This window comes from Rhinichthys klamathensis, unplaced genomic scaffold (genome assembly GCF_029890125.1).
Source record: "Rhinichthys klamathensis goyatoka isolate OS25496 unplaced genomic scaffold, OSU_Roscu_1.1 h1tg000109l_1, whole genome shotgun sequence".
Classification (NCBI taxonomy): domain Eukaryota; kingdom Metazoa; phylum Chordata; class Actinopteri; order Cypriniformes; family Leuciscidae; genus Rhinichthys; species Rhinichthys klamathensis.
In genome coordinates this window covers 2,722,252-2,739,476 of record NW_026606647.1, presented here as the reverse complement: position 1 = coordinate 2,739,476, position 17,225 = coordinate 2,722,252, and the positions used below count along the sequence as shown (strand labels likewise).

The 17,225-nt window shown below is 34.7% G+C and overlaps 1 protein-coding gene across 3 annotated transcripts in view; it reads left to right on the top strand.

The window, feature by feature from the left end:
- itpr1a (inositol 1,4,5-trisphosphate receptor, type 1a) overlaps window positions 1–17,225 on the top strand; it is a 52,321-nt gene that overhangs the window by 27,542 nt on the left and 7,554 nt on the right. For 2 of the 3 annotated variants that reach the window (XM_056253870.1, XM_056253869.1), the window contains 12 exons: window positions 638–822; window positions 1,175–1,323; window positions 1,508–1,619; window positions 4,355–4,481; window positions 4,564–4,736; window positions 5,229–5,412; window positions 5,610–5,863; window positions 6,082–6,282; window positions 6,389–6,499; window positions 16,007–16,102; window positions 16,260–16,388; window positions 17,094–17,189. In XM_056253870.1, coding sequence (XP_056109845.1) covers window positions 638–822; window positions 1,175–1,323; window positions 1,508–1,619; window positions 4,355–4,481; window positions 4,564–4,736; window positions 5,229–5,412; window positions 5,610–5,863; window positions 6,082–6,282; window positions 6,389–6,499; window positions 16,007–16,102; window positions 16,260–16,388; window positions 17,094–17,189 — 1,817 coding nt within the window. Of the gene's footprint in view, window positions 1–637; window positions 823–1,174; window positions 1,324–1,507; window positions 1,620–3,319; window positions 3,356–4,061; window positions 4,110–4,354; window positions 4,482–4,563; window positions 4,737–5,228; window positions 5,413–5,609; window positions 5,864–6,081; window positions 6,283–6,388; window positions 6,500–16,006; window positions 16,103–16,259; window positions 16,389–17,093; window positions 17,190–17,225 lie in introns of all 3 variants that reach the window. The other variant, XM_056253868.1, reaches the window with a different exon arrangement.

The following is a 17,225-nucleotide window of genomic DNA, read 5'->3' as shown; positions in this document are numbered from 1 at the left end:
GCCAGTGAATTAGCAGGTTTCAATTGTTGCTTAGCAGAGTGCGTGACATTTTATCTACATGTTATGCGGCTAGAGTTTTGACACCGAGTCAATGGGCTCTGTGTAATTCTTTCTTTTTCGCTTGTTTATCGTCATCAGTCTTTTTCCATTCACCTCTTTGTTTTATGAGCTGGTGTCACTCGAGAATTGGCAGTTTAGGTTGTTTCTCCGTCATAAGCACAGCTGCAGCTCGCCGGCAATCTTGAGTTTGAACGATGGCTTGCTCTGTGCAAGAGAGGGGTGTGATCAGCGCGTACACGAGCGTGATTGACACTGCTAAGACATTCCTCCTGGCTCTGATTGGTTGTTTCTGACCGGGAGTGTGTATTTCTTGCAAATGGCAATAGGCCCACTGGGAGGAGCCAGAGGAGCTTGACATAATGACAGTTTTAGCAAATACATGTTTTCAAAAGTTAACCAACAGGAGCTTTAATCTGAATACCTTTTTAGTCATTTTGGAAGTTTGCTGAGGCCCCTAGTGGGCCCCTGGTTAAGAACCACGGTTCTAGAAAGTTGTATGGTGCCGAACTAGTGGCACCAAACAGAATAGCCCAAAATTTCTGGATGTGTGTGTCTTTTACCATTTTGTATTGTGCAGCCAAAGGCAGAGCCATAGCCATTCCTGTGGATCTGGACTGTCAGGTGAATAATCTGTTCATGAAGTCCAACAACATAGTGCAGAAAACAGCCCTCAGCTGGAGATTGTCCGTCCGTAATGCTACGCGAAGAGATTCCGTTCTGACCACCTCCCGAGACTACCGCAACATCATTGAAAGACTCCAGGTGAATAAGTGATATTGCATGCGTTTTCATATATGTTTGCAATGTATTTTATGCTTATTAGAATATTGTGCATGCATTTATCTTAAAAACATGCTTCCTCTGAAATCAGTAGTGAGATGGGGAAGTGCTATTTGTGTGGAGTTATTGTGTGGAGTTACTAGGTAAACAGTGACGCAGCTCATTAGGTTTCAGAACAGAGCTATGATGTCTGTTTGTCTTGTCAGTGATCACCCATGTCTCTCGTTTAATTCCTATTAAACCTGTATTCAATTGTTTTGCCTCAGTGCCTTACTTTGTTAGTGTGTGTGGTGAATGTGTGCTTTTGTGTGTATTTGTGTATGTGTGTCTTCAGGATATTGTGTCTGCCTTGGAGGAGCGGTTGAGGCCTCTAGTTCAGGCTGAGTTGTCTGTATTGGTGGATGTTCTCCATCGTCCAGAACTGCTGTTCCCAGAGCACACTGAAGCCCACCGCAAGTGTGAGAGTGGAGGCTTCATTTGCAAGTATGATAAGCTCTTGTTGCAATATCTTCAATGTAATACTTTATATAATAACATAATAAAATACTATATTATTTATTATAGGTTAACATGCTGATTAATTGTAAAATATATCACTATTTTATTATATTTTCATTGATTATATGTTTTAATTACATTGGCACACTTTTATCTGCTTTTTGTACAGATTGATAAAACATACCAAGCAACTTCTAGAGGAAAATGAGGAGAGGCTTTGTATCAAAGTCTTGCAGACACTCAGAGAGATGATGACCAAAGACAGAGGATATGGAGAGAAGGTATTTAACACAGCAAACAGTAATAAAAGGACTGAGAGATGTGTTAAAACATTTTTTTATCTTATAAGGAGCCCCGACTAGTGCAACATGTTGGCCTTATAAGATTAACGTGGGCGTCAGCTATAAAAAGGTGATATAAAAACACTCCAAATGTTTTTGTTTTTATTAAAAAAAGCCGAAAATCCGTTCACTCGTAGGCCGCCATAGTTATTTACGTCTCAATGCATTCTGGGTAGTGACGTGTAAAGGTTGTAGCCGGTTGTAGCAGCTTCTTTTATTGTTTTCCAACTTACCGGCTAGCTAGCTAAGTTTTGACAGTAGCGAGATGAACACGTCTGCCGTTCAGCCTTTTCAGTTTGAACCCGAGCGCACCGTAGGCTTAAATCAGGAGAATAACGCGGAAGACGATAGGCCTACTCAAGAGTTACATGAAAATGAAGATTATCAGAGAGTTGAGGAAGCGAGAGTGGGGCAAAACAGATGGTGTCTGTGCGGCAACTGCTTGCCAATGCCAAGCGAGAACGACATTGTTTGCTGTAAAGAGCTCCACTTTTTGTCAGCAGCTGTCCAGGGAAGGCTAAGTATAGATCAGACGATCGTACTATCGGTATAAATAATTGAATAAGTCATCTACCGCCGTCGTTTGCTTTATTTTAACCTAACCCTGCACAGAAATACCCTCTCCGCCCTTACACTGAACAAAGTCAACACTGTTCTGCTCATCTACCTCCTGTACATTTTCAATCTTACAATTACATTTCTTATTTTGTCAACTGCACATGATGGAATGACTCTGCGGACTCCTCTCCCTAGCCAGCCATGCATCCACCATGTAAACTGACGTTCTCGTTATTCTCCTGATTTAAGCTTACGGTGCGCTCGGGTTCAAACTGAAAAGGCTGAACGGCAGACGTGTTCATCTCGCTACTGTCAAAACTTAGCTAGCTAGCCGGTACGTTGGAAAAACAAATAAATGAAGCTGCTACAACCGGCTACAACTTTTACACGTCACTACCCAGAATGCATTGAGACGTAAATAACTATGGCGGCCTACGAGTGAACGGATTTTCGGCTTTTTAAAATATAAGCAAAAACAGTTGGAGTGTTTTTGTATCACCTTTTTATAGCTGACGCCCACATTAATGTTATACGGCCAACATGCCACACTAGTCGGGGTTCCTTTTAAGGTATAATACAGATGTGATAGCAAAACATCTTAAGTGTTGTGAGAGGTTGATGGCATTGTCCTCTACACGTACCGTTTTCATTTGTAGTGTCTGCATGTGTGATCTTAATCACAAATGCAAGTCCTGCTAAAGCATGTTTACTTAAAGCTGCAGTCTGTAACTTTTTTTGTGTTCAATAAGCGAGTAGATCACGAATCCATTTTTCAAACCGTGTTTATGTCTTATCCTGAATCACTACGGTACACCTATAATAAGTGTTTATATTCAGACTATTTTAGACTGGTACAGGTTGTACCACTGTGGAGTAGCCCAGTACTTCAGCAAGACTCATGCAGTTCTGTTTATTAACCGCTAGAGTGCCAAAAGTTACGGACTGCTGCTTTAAGTTAGAGTTAATGGTCACATCTCCTGTGTTATGTCTTTCTGTTACCACTCATGTCACTAATAGTTACTGGCTTAATTTGAAGAATGTCCACCCTTTCATTAACCCCGTACTTCACTCCTCTTTTTCAGCTACTGGGATTTGATGATGAGATGGATGTCACTGAGGTTGTCCCCTTTTTGTCATTCATCCCATCTTCCCCTTGTTCATTTATCATCTGTGTATCTTCTTTCTTTTTCCATCCTTGAGAGTATACACATTATTTGTTAGATGTGGTATGGATATGGATCTGTTGTGGTTCGGTGTGTCCCCTAAAACCATTTGTTACCAAATAAAAAGTAAGAAAGAAAAGAGTATTTATAAGAAGGGCAAGTCTTTTAATCTGCACGCCCTCGCTCTAACTTCCTTTTTCAATAAGAAATACGAAGAAAATTTTCTTCAAACCATTTTGTGGTGCTTTAATAGTCTGCTAATCCAGTATGATGTAGTAAAATTAGTAATTGTTCTTAAAAATAAAATAAAAACACTCTTTGTGAGCTTACCTTAATATTTACCAACTATTTGGGTAATAACTGAGTATTTGGACAGTTTGGATATTAAGTGTTATGTAACAGACATTTTATTCTGACCGTAACATTCTCATCTTGTACTTTCCAACTCTACTCCTCTATATTCCGTTCTATATTATCCTAATGCAACTCTTAAATCACTTGCATATCATAACAAACTAGGTTACTATGAGCTGACCATATAATTTTGGTCATTATTATAACACACAAGCATGCTGCTAGGATAGATCTGGAGATTGCTGCATGATGATACTCTACTAACTCTGTGTTAGTGTTCTGTTGTCCACTCTGCTCACTCACTCAGGTGGTGGATGTCAGTCTGCCACCCAAACAGCTGGAGGATCGGAGGAGGGTAGGTCACTAACATCACCTAACCCTGCTCTTTAACCACACACCTGTACCTCTCAGCTGCCCCGGTTCAACACAACTATTCCTTTGATATTAATCCTGTTTATTTGTATAGCTCTTATAATACAAATTGTTCCAAAAAATAGTGTTTTACAGCCATGCAGTGAACAAGCTAAGACAACAATGGCAAAGAAAAAATTCCCCAAAATAAGATGCACACTGAAACACACACTCTCGCTCTCACCACAGGGAGAGGCCCTTCGGCAGCTGCTCGTCAATCGTTACTATGGCTTCAGGAGTGGCGGGCGGAGAGAGAGTCTGACCTCCTTCAGTAACTCTGCCCTGACACCAGTAGGACCAATCAAGAGCCAGACAGGTGAGTTCATTTTTCATTGTACCTTCTGGGAATGTTTGTGATATAATTGAACGTATGTTTTTGTGTGTTTGTATGACTTCAGGGGGTTTGAGCAGGGCTGAGATGTCATTGATGGAAGTGCAGTGCCATCTGGACCGTGAAGGGGCATCTGACCTTGTCATTGATCTGATCATGAATGCTACCAGTGACCGTGTCTTCCACGAAAGCATCCTATTGGCCATCGCACTGTTGGAGGGTGGGAACACCATCATACAGGTCAGATAGGCCTGTCAGTGAAACGATAAAGTGATATAATCGAATGTTATGGCATTATGTTATTTAATATGTCTATTAGAGTTTAAAAGGTTAGTAGGGCTTTATTTTTTAATGTTTTTATTCAGCAAGGATGCATTAAATTGATAACTGACAGAAGATTTATATTTAAAATAAAAGCTATTCTTTTGAACTTTCTATTCATCAAAGAACCCTAAAAAAATTATCATGGGTTAACTGTTTTCAACATTGATAATAATAAGAAATGTTTCTTGAGCACCAAATCAGCAAATTAGAATGATTTGTAAAGGAGCTGTCACATGATCACATCATTTTACAGAATTTCTGATCAAATAAATACAGGCTTGGTGAGCATAAGAGACTTCTTTCAAAAACCTGCAGACCATAAACTTCTGAATTACATTTGAAGTTTTCCATAGAACATAACATATAAATATAATGATGGATTTATGTTTGTATTTTATCTCGTTGCAGCATTCCTTCTTCAAACGTTTAACAGAAGACAAAAATTCCGAAAAGTTTTTCAGGGTGTTCTATGATAGAATGAAAGCAGCTCAGCTTGAGATAAAAGCCACGGTTACAGTCAACACCAGTGACCTGGGAAACAAGCGGCGTGATGACAACACTCCAGACAAAGAAACCCCACAACGCCCGAGAGGTCTGGGCTGTCAATACTTTGTTATCAGTTCATACAGTTCATATGCTATCTTTCTTAGTTTGATATTTTGATAATGACATTCATTGTTTAGTGTCCAAATACATGTTGAAGTATGTTGCTATTAAATCTCAGTACAGCACTTTATGAGAAGTTCTGTCATTATGATGAGATTCAAAGCCTCTTTTTTTTCTCTCCAGGAAAAGATTCAGGCGTTGTGGTGACTGATGATGCTCGTGAGCAGTTGTTGGAGGCATCTGCTGTGACTAAGAAGGCCTTCAGTTCGTATCGACGAGATGCTGACCCTGAGGAGGTTTATGGCGTTGCTGATGGAGACAAAGGGAGCGGAGATAAAGGAACGGAGCAGGGCGAGATGAGTCCTGTCATTCTCATCATGCAACCAATCCTACGCTTTCTACAGTTGCTGTGTGAGAATCACAATCGAGACCTGCAGGTGTGTGTGTGTTTGTCACATTTACATCTTTTTTTATTGTTCTGATCTGATTAGAGGTCCACTACCAACCTGACCTGGGCCTGAAGGAACTCAGCACACTGTTTTTGGCTTCAAACTTTGACAGTATCAGTATTGTGTTTGGTCTTGTTTATGGACTGTTAATCTTGATATATTGGTTTGGTCCGGTTCTATACATCATATATGTTCTTTCCCTGCAGAATTTCCTGCGCTGTCAGAACAACAAGAACAATTATAACCTGGTGTGTGAGACCCTGCAGTTCCTGGACTGTATCTGTGGCAGCACAACAGGAGGCCTGGGGCTGTTAGGACTCTATATCAACCAGCAGAATGTGGCTCTCATTAATCAGACTGTAGAGAGCCTCACTGAATACTGTCAAGGGCCCTGCCATGATAACCAGGCATGTACATAAACATTAAAACAATCATAAAATATTATCTTTCCATCACTCATAAACATACTTGCTTTCCATATTGTATGTGTTCTGCCATATGTATTTTTTGCAGAATTGCATCGCCACCCATGAGTCTAATGGGATCGACATCATCATTGCATTGATTCTGAATGATATTAATCCTCTGGGCAGAAAGAGAATGGATCTGGTTCTAGAATTAAAGGTACGTCACTTTAATCTTAAACCTTAAAGGAGCTGTATGTAAGATTGTGGCCAAAACTGGTACTGCAATCACTTTCAAATGACTGTAGAGCGGTGCATCCCCTCCCCCTCCCCCCTGACTCGAGGTTGCCAGATCGGCTGCAGGATCCAGCAGGAACGTAGGCTGCTACAAGGAGCTTTCAACTAGAGCAGAGCTGGCAACCCGGATGCCGAAACACTACTGACTTCGTGATTGGTAGATAGGTGGAGGGTGGGGCTTCAGGCCAAAACACAAGATGACAACATCAACATCAGTTGAGGGCTGCAACTTCACTTTTTAAATGACAATATCGTGGCCGTACTACTGTTGTCAGTGATATAAGTATTTGAAATGAACATGATTTCTTAATGTCTAGAGACACATCAGGGCCATTTTATGATTAATTGAAATACATTTCTTACATACAGCTCCTTTAAGGTGGGTTCTGTGTTGACAGGTTGGATGAAGGGCTGTAGAATGCCCCAAACCATCTAATAACACCAGAAATTTGCCGTATTTTTCCTTTATTAACTGAAAGTAACGGCGCAGTGCGTTATAGGCTACTCACATGAGACGCACTTAAGTGCAGGTCTAGAGACGCGTTTTTTAAAAGTTATTTTAACTTGAGTGCCGCGTTTTAGAAACCGCGCCATACGATAGCCTACTCTGCAAAAGGTTCGAGATGAGAGCACAACAGTCAATCACTTTCCTAACCGTACGTCTAGGTTGATGTTTACATTAAAAACTATGGAAAAGTAGTGCAATGGAATGAAAAAGACACATTCTGCGTGGCATTTATATTACAATTGAAGTTACGACATTGCTATAGTAACATTAGGCTTCAATCGCTTTTTCAATTTCAAGTATGCCAACCCCCCCCCCCCCCATCTCTTGGTAACATCAAATTATTAACAATGCAATACAAATTGGTCAGGCCTCAAGTCCTATAAAGCAGTTCTTCTCAACCCTTTTTTAATCCCCCACCTAATGAAGACAATATTTGAAGGCCCCTCAATATATTTTTGGTACTTCCGCTGTTATTATTCATAATTGCTTTTTATTTTAAAGTGGTAAAATATAAAAATAATTATAAATAATTAACTTAAATAACTGATTTTTTTAGGGTTTTATATTTTTATCTATCTATAAATTACAGGAACGTCTGTCTGTCTGTCTGTCTGTTAATCGAATATCTCTCAAACCGTTAGTCCGATTGATAACAAACTTGACAGGTGTCTTTACGGGCATGAGTAAGTGCAGTGCCGAGTTTTACATTGTTTGGATTAGAAATGCCAAAGATATCGTTAAATATATCTGTAAAAGAAGCACACATTGAAGTTGTGGTTTGAAAATAAACATTCTGACATTAGAGAGGGTTGTGGTTTAAAAATTGTGGTTTAAAAAATAAACATTCTGGCAGCTAAACATTAAGTTAGCTACACTGATTACTTCTGATGTAAAAAAGTAGCGATTCTTTACGAGAAATGTAGCGATTCTTTTCAAGGTTGTTATTATACATTTATTACAGTGTAATTATACGTTTGTTACAATGTAATTACAGTGTTATTATACATTTATTACAATGTAATTATACATTTATTACAATGTAATTATACATTTATTACAGTGTTATTATACATTTATTAGAATAGAGGGTATGCGCATGACGTCACTGTCGGCCGGAGTGAATGCGGTCACGCCCACAAGTGGCAAAAAGACTGAGCGGCAGCATTTGTTTTCAGCGTGAATGCCGTGAAAAACACACAAGACACATCTAAAACGGGAAAGAGCTTTGCGAGTGACTGTACAACTAGATTTGACCAGAAATCTGAGGTACTGTATATTTTTACAGACTGCAAAAAGCTACAGAACAGACTATATTCTGCATAATTGGATGTTTTTAAATAAACACTGACAAAAAACTATACAAGTTTTAGGGCTGGACGATATGATATACAGTATTACATTAATTTAAGTGATCACTCGGATTTAGACCTATCTATATTGTATTTATATAAAACGTTTACAGGCAAATTTTCTTAATTTATTTCCCCGGTGTCGAAATCAGGCACATATAAATGTCAGGAAACACAACTCCTGGCTGCATGTCAATATCCATGGATCACTGGATCTTTGATAAGTTGTAAGGAACACTATATCGAGTCCAACTTTTAGTTTAAACTTATAATAGTTTGTTTTACTCGCGTTTTCGCAGTTTACCCTATTAACTCCAGTCACGCAGCAGCTCTTTTGCCACTCAGTCCGGCTGAGGGGGGCGTGTTACTGCGGGAAAGTGACGTTAATGCATTCCCTCTATTTAATTATGTTTATTACAGTGTTATTATACATTTGTTACATTATTATTATTATTATTATTATTATACATTTGTTACATTATTATTTTGTTATTCTTTTTGAAAAAAGTAGCGATTCTTTTTGAAAAAGTAGCGATTATTTTTGAAAAAAGTAGTGTAAAAATGTAATTATACATTTGTTGCATTCTTATTATACATTTATTACAATGTAATTATACGTTTATTACAATGTAATTATACATTTATTACAGTGTTATTATACATTTATTACAATGTAATTATACATTTATTACAATGTAATTATAAATTTTTTACAGTGTTATTATCCATTACAATGTAATTATACATTGTTTACTGTTATACATTTATTACAATTCAATTATACATTTATTACAGTGTTATTATACATTTGTTACATTATTATTATACATTTGTTAAATTCTTTTTGAAAAAAGTAGCGATTCTTTTTGAAAAAGTAGCGATTCTTTTTTGAAAAAGTAGCGATTATTTTTGAAAAAGTAGTGTAAAAAATGTAATTATACATTTGTTGCAGTCTTATTATACATTTATTACAATGTAATTATACGTTGTTTACAGTGTTATTATACATTTATTACAAATTATATGTTTATTACAATGTAATTATACGGTTATTACTATGTTATTATACATTTATTACAATGTAATTATACGTTTATTACAATGTAATTATACATTGTTTACAGTGTTATTATACATTACAATGTAAATATAAATTTATTACAATGTAAATATAAATTTATTACAATTCAATTATACGTTTATTACGATGTAATTATTATTATACATTTATTACAATGTAATTATACATTTAATATAATGTAATTATACCTTTATTACAATGTAACTATACGTTGTTTACAGTGTTATTATACATTTATTACAATGTAAATACACATTTATTACAATTCAATTATACGTTTATTACAATGTAATTATTATTATTATACATTACAATGTAATTATACATTTATTACAATGTTATTATACCTTTAACACAATGTAATTATACGTTTATTACAATGTAATTATACATTTGTTGCAGTCTTATTATACATTTATTACAATGTAATTATTATTATACATTTAATACAATGTAATTATACCTTTATTACAATGTAATTATACGTTGTTTACAGTGTTATTATACATTTATTACAATGTAAATATACATTTATTAAAATTTAATTATACATTTATTACAATGTAATTGTTATTATTATACATTTATTACAATGTAATTATACATTTATTACAATGTAAATATACATTGTTTACAGTGTTATTATACATTTATTACAATGTAAATATACATTTATTACAATGTAAATATACATTTATTACAATTCAATTATACGTTTATTACAATGTAATTATACATTACAGTGTTATTATACATTTATTACAATGTAATTATTATTACAGTGTTATTATACATTTGTTACATTATTATTTTGTTACATTATTCTTTTTGAAAAAAGTAGTGTAAAAATGTAATTATACATTTGTTGCATTCTTATTATACATTTATTACAATGTAATTATATATTTAATACAATGTAATTATACCTTTATTACAGTGTTATTATACATTTATTACAATTTAATTATACGTTTATTACAACGTAATTATACACTACAGTGTTATTATACATTTATTACAATGTAATTATACATTTATTACAGTGTTATTATACATTTGTTACATTATTATTTTGTCACATTCTTTTTGAAAAAAGTTGCAATTCTTTTTGAAAAAAGTAGTGTAAAAAATGTAATTATTATTACAGTGTTATTATACATTTGTTACATTATTATTATTATTATACATTTATTACATTATTATTTTGTTACATTAATCTTTTTGAAAAAGTAGTGTAAAAATGTAATTATACATTTGTTGCATTCTTATTATACATTTATTACAATGTAATTATATATTTAATACAATGTAATTATACATTTATTACAGTGTTATTATACATTTATTATAGGGCTGTCAGTTAAACGCGTTATTAACGGCGTTAACGCAAACCCATTTTAACGGCGTTAATTTTTTTATCGCACGATTAACGGTCTTTTTGGCCTAGCAAACTTTGTAGTTTTTTTTCACATGCTTTTGCAACAGGACGGCATGCGGGCGTTTTGAAAACGCAAGCGGATCTACAAAACAACAGGCACGCTGCACACACTTGTTTGGGCTTGCGAGCCTGATGCGCGAGCGCGAATCTCTCTGCTCGCGCGCGGAATATAATGTGCCGAGCACAAATCTCTCTGCTCGAGTCGCGCGCTCTCAGATACATGCTGCTCTTGTAAGAATTGTCTCTGGGCTCGCTCAGAGAATATGCCTGCACTTAAAACGTGTTCAGTGCGATCGCGAATCTCTCCTCTTCCCCAGCTAACAATTTTAGGTTATAAGAACGTTTTCATAACGTTCCCATTAAGTTATAAAAACGTTATTTCTGAATGTTATAGGAACGTTCAAAACGTCCAGTTTTGAGTGGATGACGAGCGCGAGACGCCGAAATGGATGCCAATAAGATTCTGAATGGAAAGTTTACTTTTAAAAAGTTGCCAAATGGTTCCATTGACAAGACCAAAGTGATCTGTGTGTTTTGTCGTTGTGAACTGATCATCATCGCAGCACGTCCAGTCTGAATACCACTTGATGATGGCCAGCACACACACACACACACACACACACACACAGCTGATGCGAATTCTCCGCCCCCTTGTCAATATCAGGACTTTGTCAGTATTTATTTCACCCTTTTATTGATGGACAGTGTTACATTGTGTGAGAGAGATTATTTGCTCCAAGTGATAATGTTTTAGTGTGAAACTGAACAGTATATGCCAATATTGTTTTCAATAAAAAACATTTGCACAAAGCAAGCCGATCCACTTTTTCATGTTGATAAGAGCATTAAAATGAGAAAAAATTATGGGACAAAAAGAAATCAAGAGACATTAGAATAGATAATAATGTGCGATTAAATGCGATTAATCGCGAGTTAACTATGACATTAATGCGATTAATCGCGATCAAATATTTTAATCGTTTGACAGCACTAATTTATTACAATGTAATTATACATTTATTACAATTTAATTATACATTTATTACAATGTAATTATACATTTATTACAGTGTTATTATACATTTATTACAATGTAATTATACGTTTATTACAATGTAATTATACATTTATTACAGTGTTATTATACATTACAATTTAATTATACGTTTATTACAACGTAATTATACATTACAGTGTTATTATTAGTGCTGTCAAACGATTAAAATATTTAATCGCAATTAATCGCATTAATGTCACAGTTAACTCGCAATTAATCACACATTTTTATCTATTCTAAATGTCTCTTGATTTCTTTTTGTCCCATTATTTTTTTCTAATTTTAATGCTCTTATCAACACGAAAAAGTGGATCGGCTTGCTTTGTGCAAATGTTTTTTATTGCAAACAACATTGACATATACAGTGTTCAATTTCACACTAACATTCTCACTTGGAGCAAATAATCTCTCACATAATGTAACACTGTCCATCAATAAAAGGGTGATAGAAATACTGACGAGGTCCTGATATTGACGAGGGGGCGGAGAATTCGCATCAGCTGTGTGTGTGTTTGGCCATCAAGTGGTATTTCAGACTGGAAGTGCTGCGATGACGATAGCTCAGTTCACAACGACAAAACACACAGATCACTTTGGTCTTGTCAATGGGACCATTTGGCAACTTTTTTAAAAGTAAACTTTCCATTCAGAATCTTATTGGCATCCCTTTCGGCATCTCGCGCTCGTCATCCACTCAAAACGTAACGTTAACCTACTATTTGGCCGGCTCGCAACAAGTGTGTTTCCGGTCTAGCTAGATCCGGTCCGTTCTAGGTGCTTTCAGACAGGACGCAGAATGCTCGGCGCTACGCCAGTTTTCAAAACTTTTTGGATGCCAAAACGTTTCTATTGGCCGTGCTGGTAATCGCCACAGCGGCAAAAGTTGAACTATTTTGAATTTTGACCGCGGTGTGCGTGCCGCTGCTCTTGCGCTTTGGTCGACGAAGCAACAAAACGTCCTCGCGCGGCGCAAGCCATTGAAATTAATGGGTTTCATAGCGCATGCTGCGTCCGGTTGCAAAAGCATGTGAAAAAAACAACAAAGTTTGCAAGGCCAAAAAGACCGTTAATCGCGCGATAAAAAAATTAATTGCTTTAAAATGGGTTTGCGTTAACGCCGTTAATAACGCGTTTAACTGACAGCCCTAGTTATTATACATTTATTACAATGTAATTATACATTTATTACAGTGTTATTATACATTTGTTACATTATTATTTTGTTACATTATTCTTTTTGAAAAAGTAGTGATTCTTTTTGAAAAATGTAGCAATTCTTTTTGAAAAAAGTAGCGATTCTTTTTGGAAAAAGTAGTGTTAAAAATGTAATTATACATTTGTTGCAGTCTTATTATACATTTATTACAATGTAATTATACTTTTATTACAATGTAATTATACGTTGTTTACAGTGTTTTTATACATTACAAAGTAATTATACATTTATTACAATTTAATTATACATTTATTACAACGTAATTATACATTACAGTGTTATTATACATTTATTACAATGTATTTATACATTTATTATAGTGTTTTTATACATTTGTTACATTATTATTTTGTTACATTATTCTTTTTGAAAAAGTAACGCTTTTTAAAAAGTAGCAATTCTTTTTGAAAAAGTAGCGATTCTTTTTGAAAAAAGTAGTGTGAAAAATGTAATACATTTGTTGCAGTCTTATACATTTATTACAATGTAATTATACATTTAATACAATGTAATTATACGTTTATTACAATGTAATTATATGTTTTTTTACAGTGTTATTATACATTTATTACAATGTAATTATATGTTTATTATAATGTAATTATACATTAGTGATATACGTTTATTACAATGTAATTATACATTTATTACAGTGTTATTATACATTTGTTAAATTATTATTATTATACATTTGTTACATTATTCCTTTTGAAAAAAATAGCGATTCTTTTTGAAAAGTAGCGATTCACTTTCGAAAAAGTAGCGATTCTTTTTGAAAAAAAGTAGCAATTCTTTTTGAAAAAGTAGCGATTCTTTTTTGAAAAAGTATCGATTCACTTTTGAAAAAGTAGCGATTCATTTTTGCGTATCAATTCATTTTTTTAAAGTATCGATTAATTTTTGAAAAAGTATCGATTCACTTTCGAAAAAGTATTGATTATTTTTTTTTTTAAGTATCGATTCACTTTCGAAAAAGTACCGATTCATTTTTTTTAAAGTATCGATTCACTTTCGAAAAAGTACCGATTCACTTTTGAAAAAAGTAGCGATTCTTTTTGAAAAAGTAGCGATTCTTTTTTGAAAAAGTAGCGATTCATTTTTTAAAAAGTAGCGATTCACTTTCGGAAAAGTATCGATTCTCTTTCGAAAAAGTTTCGATTCACTTTTGAAGTATCGATTCACTTTTGAAAAAAGTAGCGATTCTTTTTGAAAAAGTATCGATTCACTTTTGAAAAAGTAGCGATTCTTTTTTGAAAAAGTATCAATTCACTTTTGAAAAAGTAGCGATTCATTTTTGAGTATTAATTCTTTTTTTTAAAGTATCGATTAATTTTAGAAAAAGTATCGATTCACTTTCGAAAAAGTATCGATTAATTTTTTTTAAAGTATCGATTCACTTTCGAAAAAGTATCGATTCATTTTTGAAAAAGTATCGATTCACTTTTGAAAAAGTATCGATACTTTTTTGAAAAAGTAGCGATTCACTTTTGAAAAAAGTAGTGTAAAAAATTGTATTATTCATTTGTTGCAGTCTAATTATACATTTACTACAATGTAATTATACATTTAATACTATGTAATTATACTTTTATAGTCTCAGCCTCAGACGTCACGCCCACGGAACGTTGGCTAAACGTCTGATGCATATGGTACTTAACTGGAAACACTTCAGGAATGTCGAAGTCGTCATCTGATTGGTTGAATTTTATCGGATTTCCGCGGGGCGCGAGTGTCGCGTTTATTTTCGGTCCGCCGGGAAACAAAGCGCAGACGTGTGATTGCGGAAGAAAAACTGTTGTGTTTACATGAGTGACAATGAGCATTTATCAAGATCAGCTAAACGTAGGATTCTCAAAAGTATGCGAGGTTCACGGCATAGACTCTTGAAGTTTTCTTCTCCTTTGATTTTCAATGCTGACTGACTTGTTGCACGCCGGTCTGTTGTTGTGGGGACATTTCCACGCCCCGAAACGTGACGCTGAAACGAACTGTAATTGATTGTTTGACATGTCGGTCAAACGGCCTTGGCCCTTAGAAAGCTGCTATGAATTCCAGACCTTCAACCGTCAGTCTGAAGGTCTGGCTACGCGAGACTAATACGTTTATAACAATGTAATTATACATTTATTACAATGTAATTATACATTTATTATAGTGTTATTATACATTTATTACAATGTAATTATATGTTGTTTACAGTGTTATTATACATTTATTACAATGTAATTATACATTTATTACAGTGTTCTTATACGTTTATTACAATCTATTTATACATTACAGTGTTATTATACGTTTATTACAATGTAATTATACATTTATTACAGTGTTATACATTTGTTACATTATTATTATTATTATTTCTTTTTTGAAAAAGTATCGATTCTTTTTTGAAAAAGTATCGATTAATTTTTTTTAAAGTATCGATTCACTTTCGAAAAAGTAGCGATTCATTTTTGAAAAAGTATCGATTCACTTTTGAAAAAGTAGCGATTCACTTTTGGAAAAAGTAGCGATTCATTTTTGAAAAAGTATCGATTCTTTTTGGGAAAAGTAGCGATTTAATTGAATCTGTAAGTCAGCTACACTGTTTAATTCTGAATGTTATATTTTATTCTGCTGCGCTTAACGTTATAGTTTAGGCTCCTGTGTAATAGTAGCCTAGGCTATTCAGCAACTCAAACATACCAAACCAACAATTACTAAAAACACACAAAAACTGATTTTGCACGGGCATTGCACTAGTTACCAATAAATGTACACAATTGTCTTTTTTCTTAGAATAATGCATCTAAGCTACTGCTGGCCATCATGGAGAGCCGTCACGACAGTGAGAACGCAGAAAGAATTCTGTACAACATGAGACCAAAAGAACTTGTGAGTATGTTAGTTATTATGCCAGAATATCCTGCTTCACTCATTGCTTTAACTATATATTGGAGTCATTCTATAAAGACAGATTGTAAACCATAAACATTAACATTCTTTGGATACAACATTTGCACAACTCCAGCTGTGTGTGCTCATGTTCAAGGTGGAGGTGATGAAAATGGCCTACCAGCAGGGGGAGACAGAGTTTGAGGATGAGGAACAAGAGAACGGAGAGGACCATGCGGCTTCACCACGCAATGTTGGACACAACATCTATATCCTTGCACATCAGGTACACACACTCCTGTACATATGAACAAAAATAACTTTTTCCACATCTGCAAGTGTAGGGTATAAGGAGAACATTTTCCGGCCATAAATATTTCTAGCTGTGAAACTGTATTTTGCAATATATGGTAAATGTTCAACAGATGTCTTACTTTAATACTTTGAATAACGCATGTCACTTCTATCAGCAAGAGTTAGATTACCATTCCTTTGATTCTTTTTAAACCACAATAAAGTTACTAACTGACAAGTATATTTTTATTTGGTACAGTATTTACTATACCAAAGCCAGTTGGAAAGTGTCAGTTTTGGGCCTTTCATAAGAACATTTTTATTAGAAAATTGAGATTTTCCTGATCTATATGTGTGCATTTTAAGACATTTAAAGGCCAAAAAAAACTGGATAACAATAGGTTTAAGATTCTTAATTAATTTAAGATTAACAGATTCTTAAACATGAGAATCAGGTGAACGAGCGGTGTCAGACTGCTGAGGCAGCTCAGACGAGAAGTCGGTAGTCTTGGCATTGTGTATAATCCTTGCAGCACCAGAATTAATATCAGGCAATTATTTCAAAACCTTTATAATATACACCTCGAAAAACCTCAATGGTGGGTACGGCCCTGACCATTATTCCAAATGGCATATCTCTTTATCTAAGAGCACTTCATTAGATCAGTAGTGTGATCTGATTAACCTGCCATTTCAGCTGTCACGTCACAATAAGGAGTTGCAAATACTACTGAAACCAGGTGGGGAGGACCAGGCCCTGGAGTATTACACGAAACACACCTCACAGATAGAGGTAAAACACTCAAATGCTTCTGACATAAAACCTTGA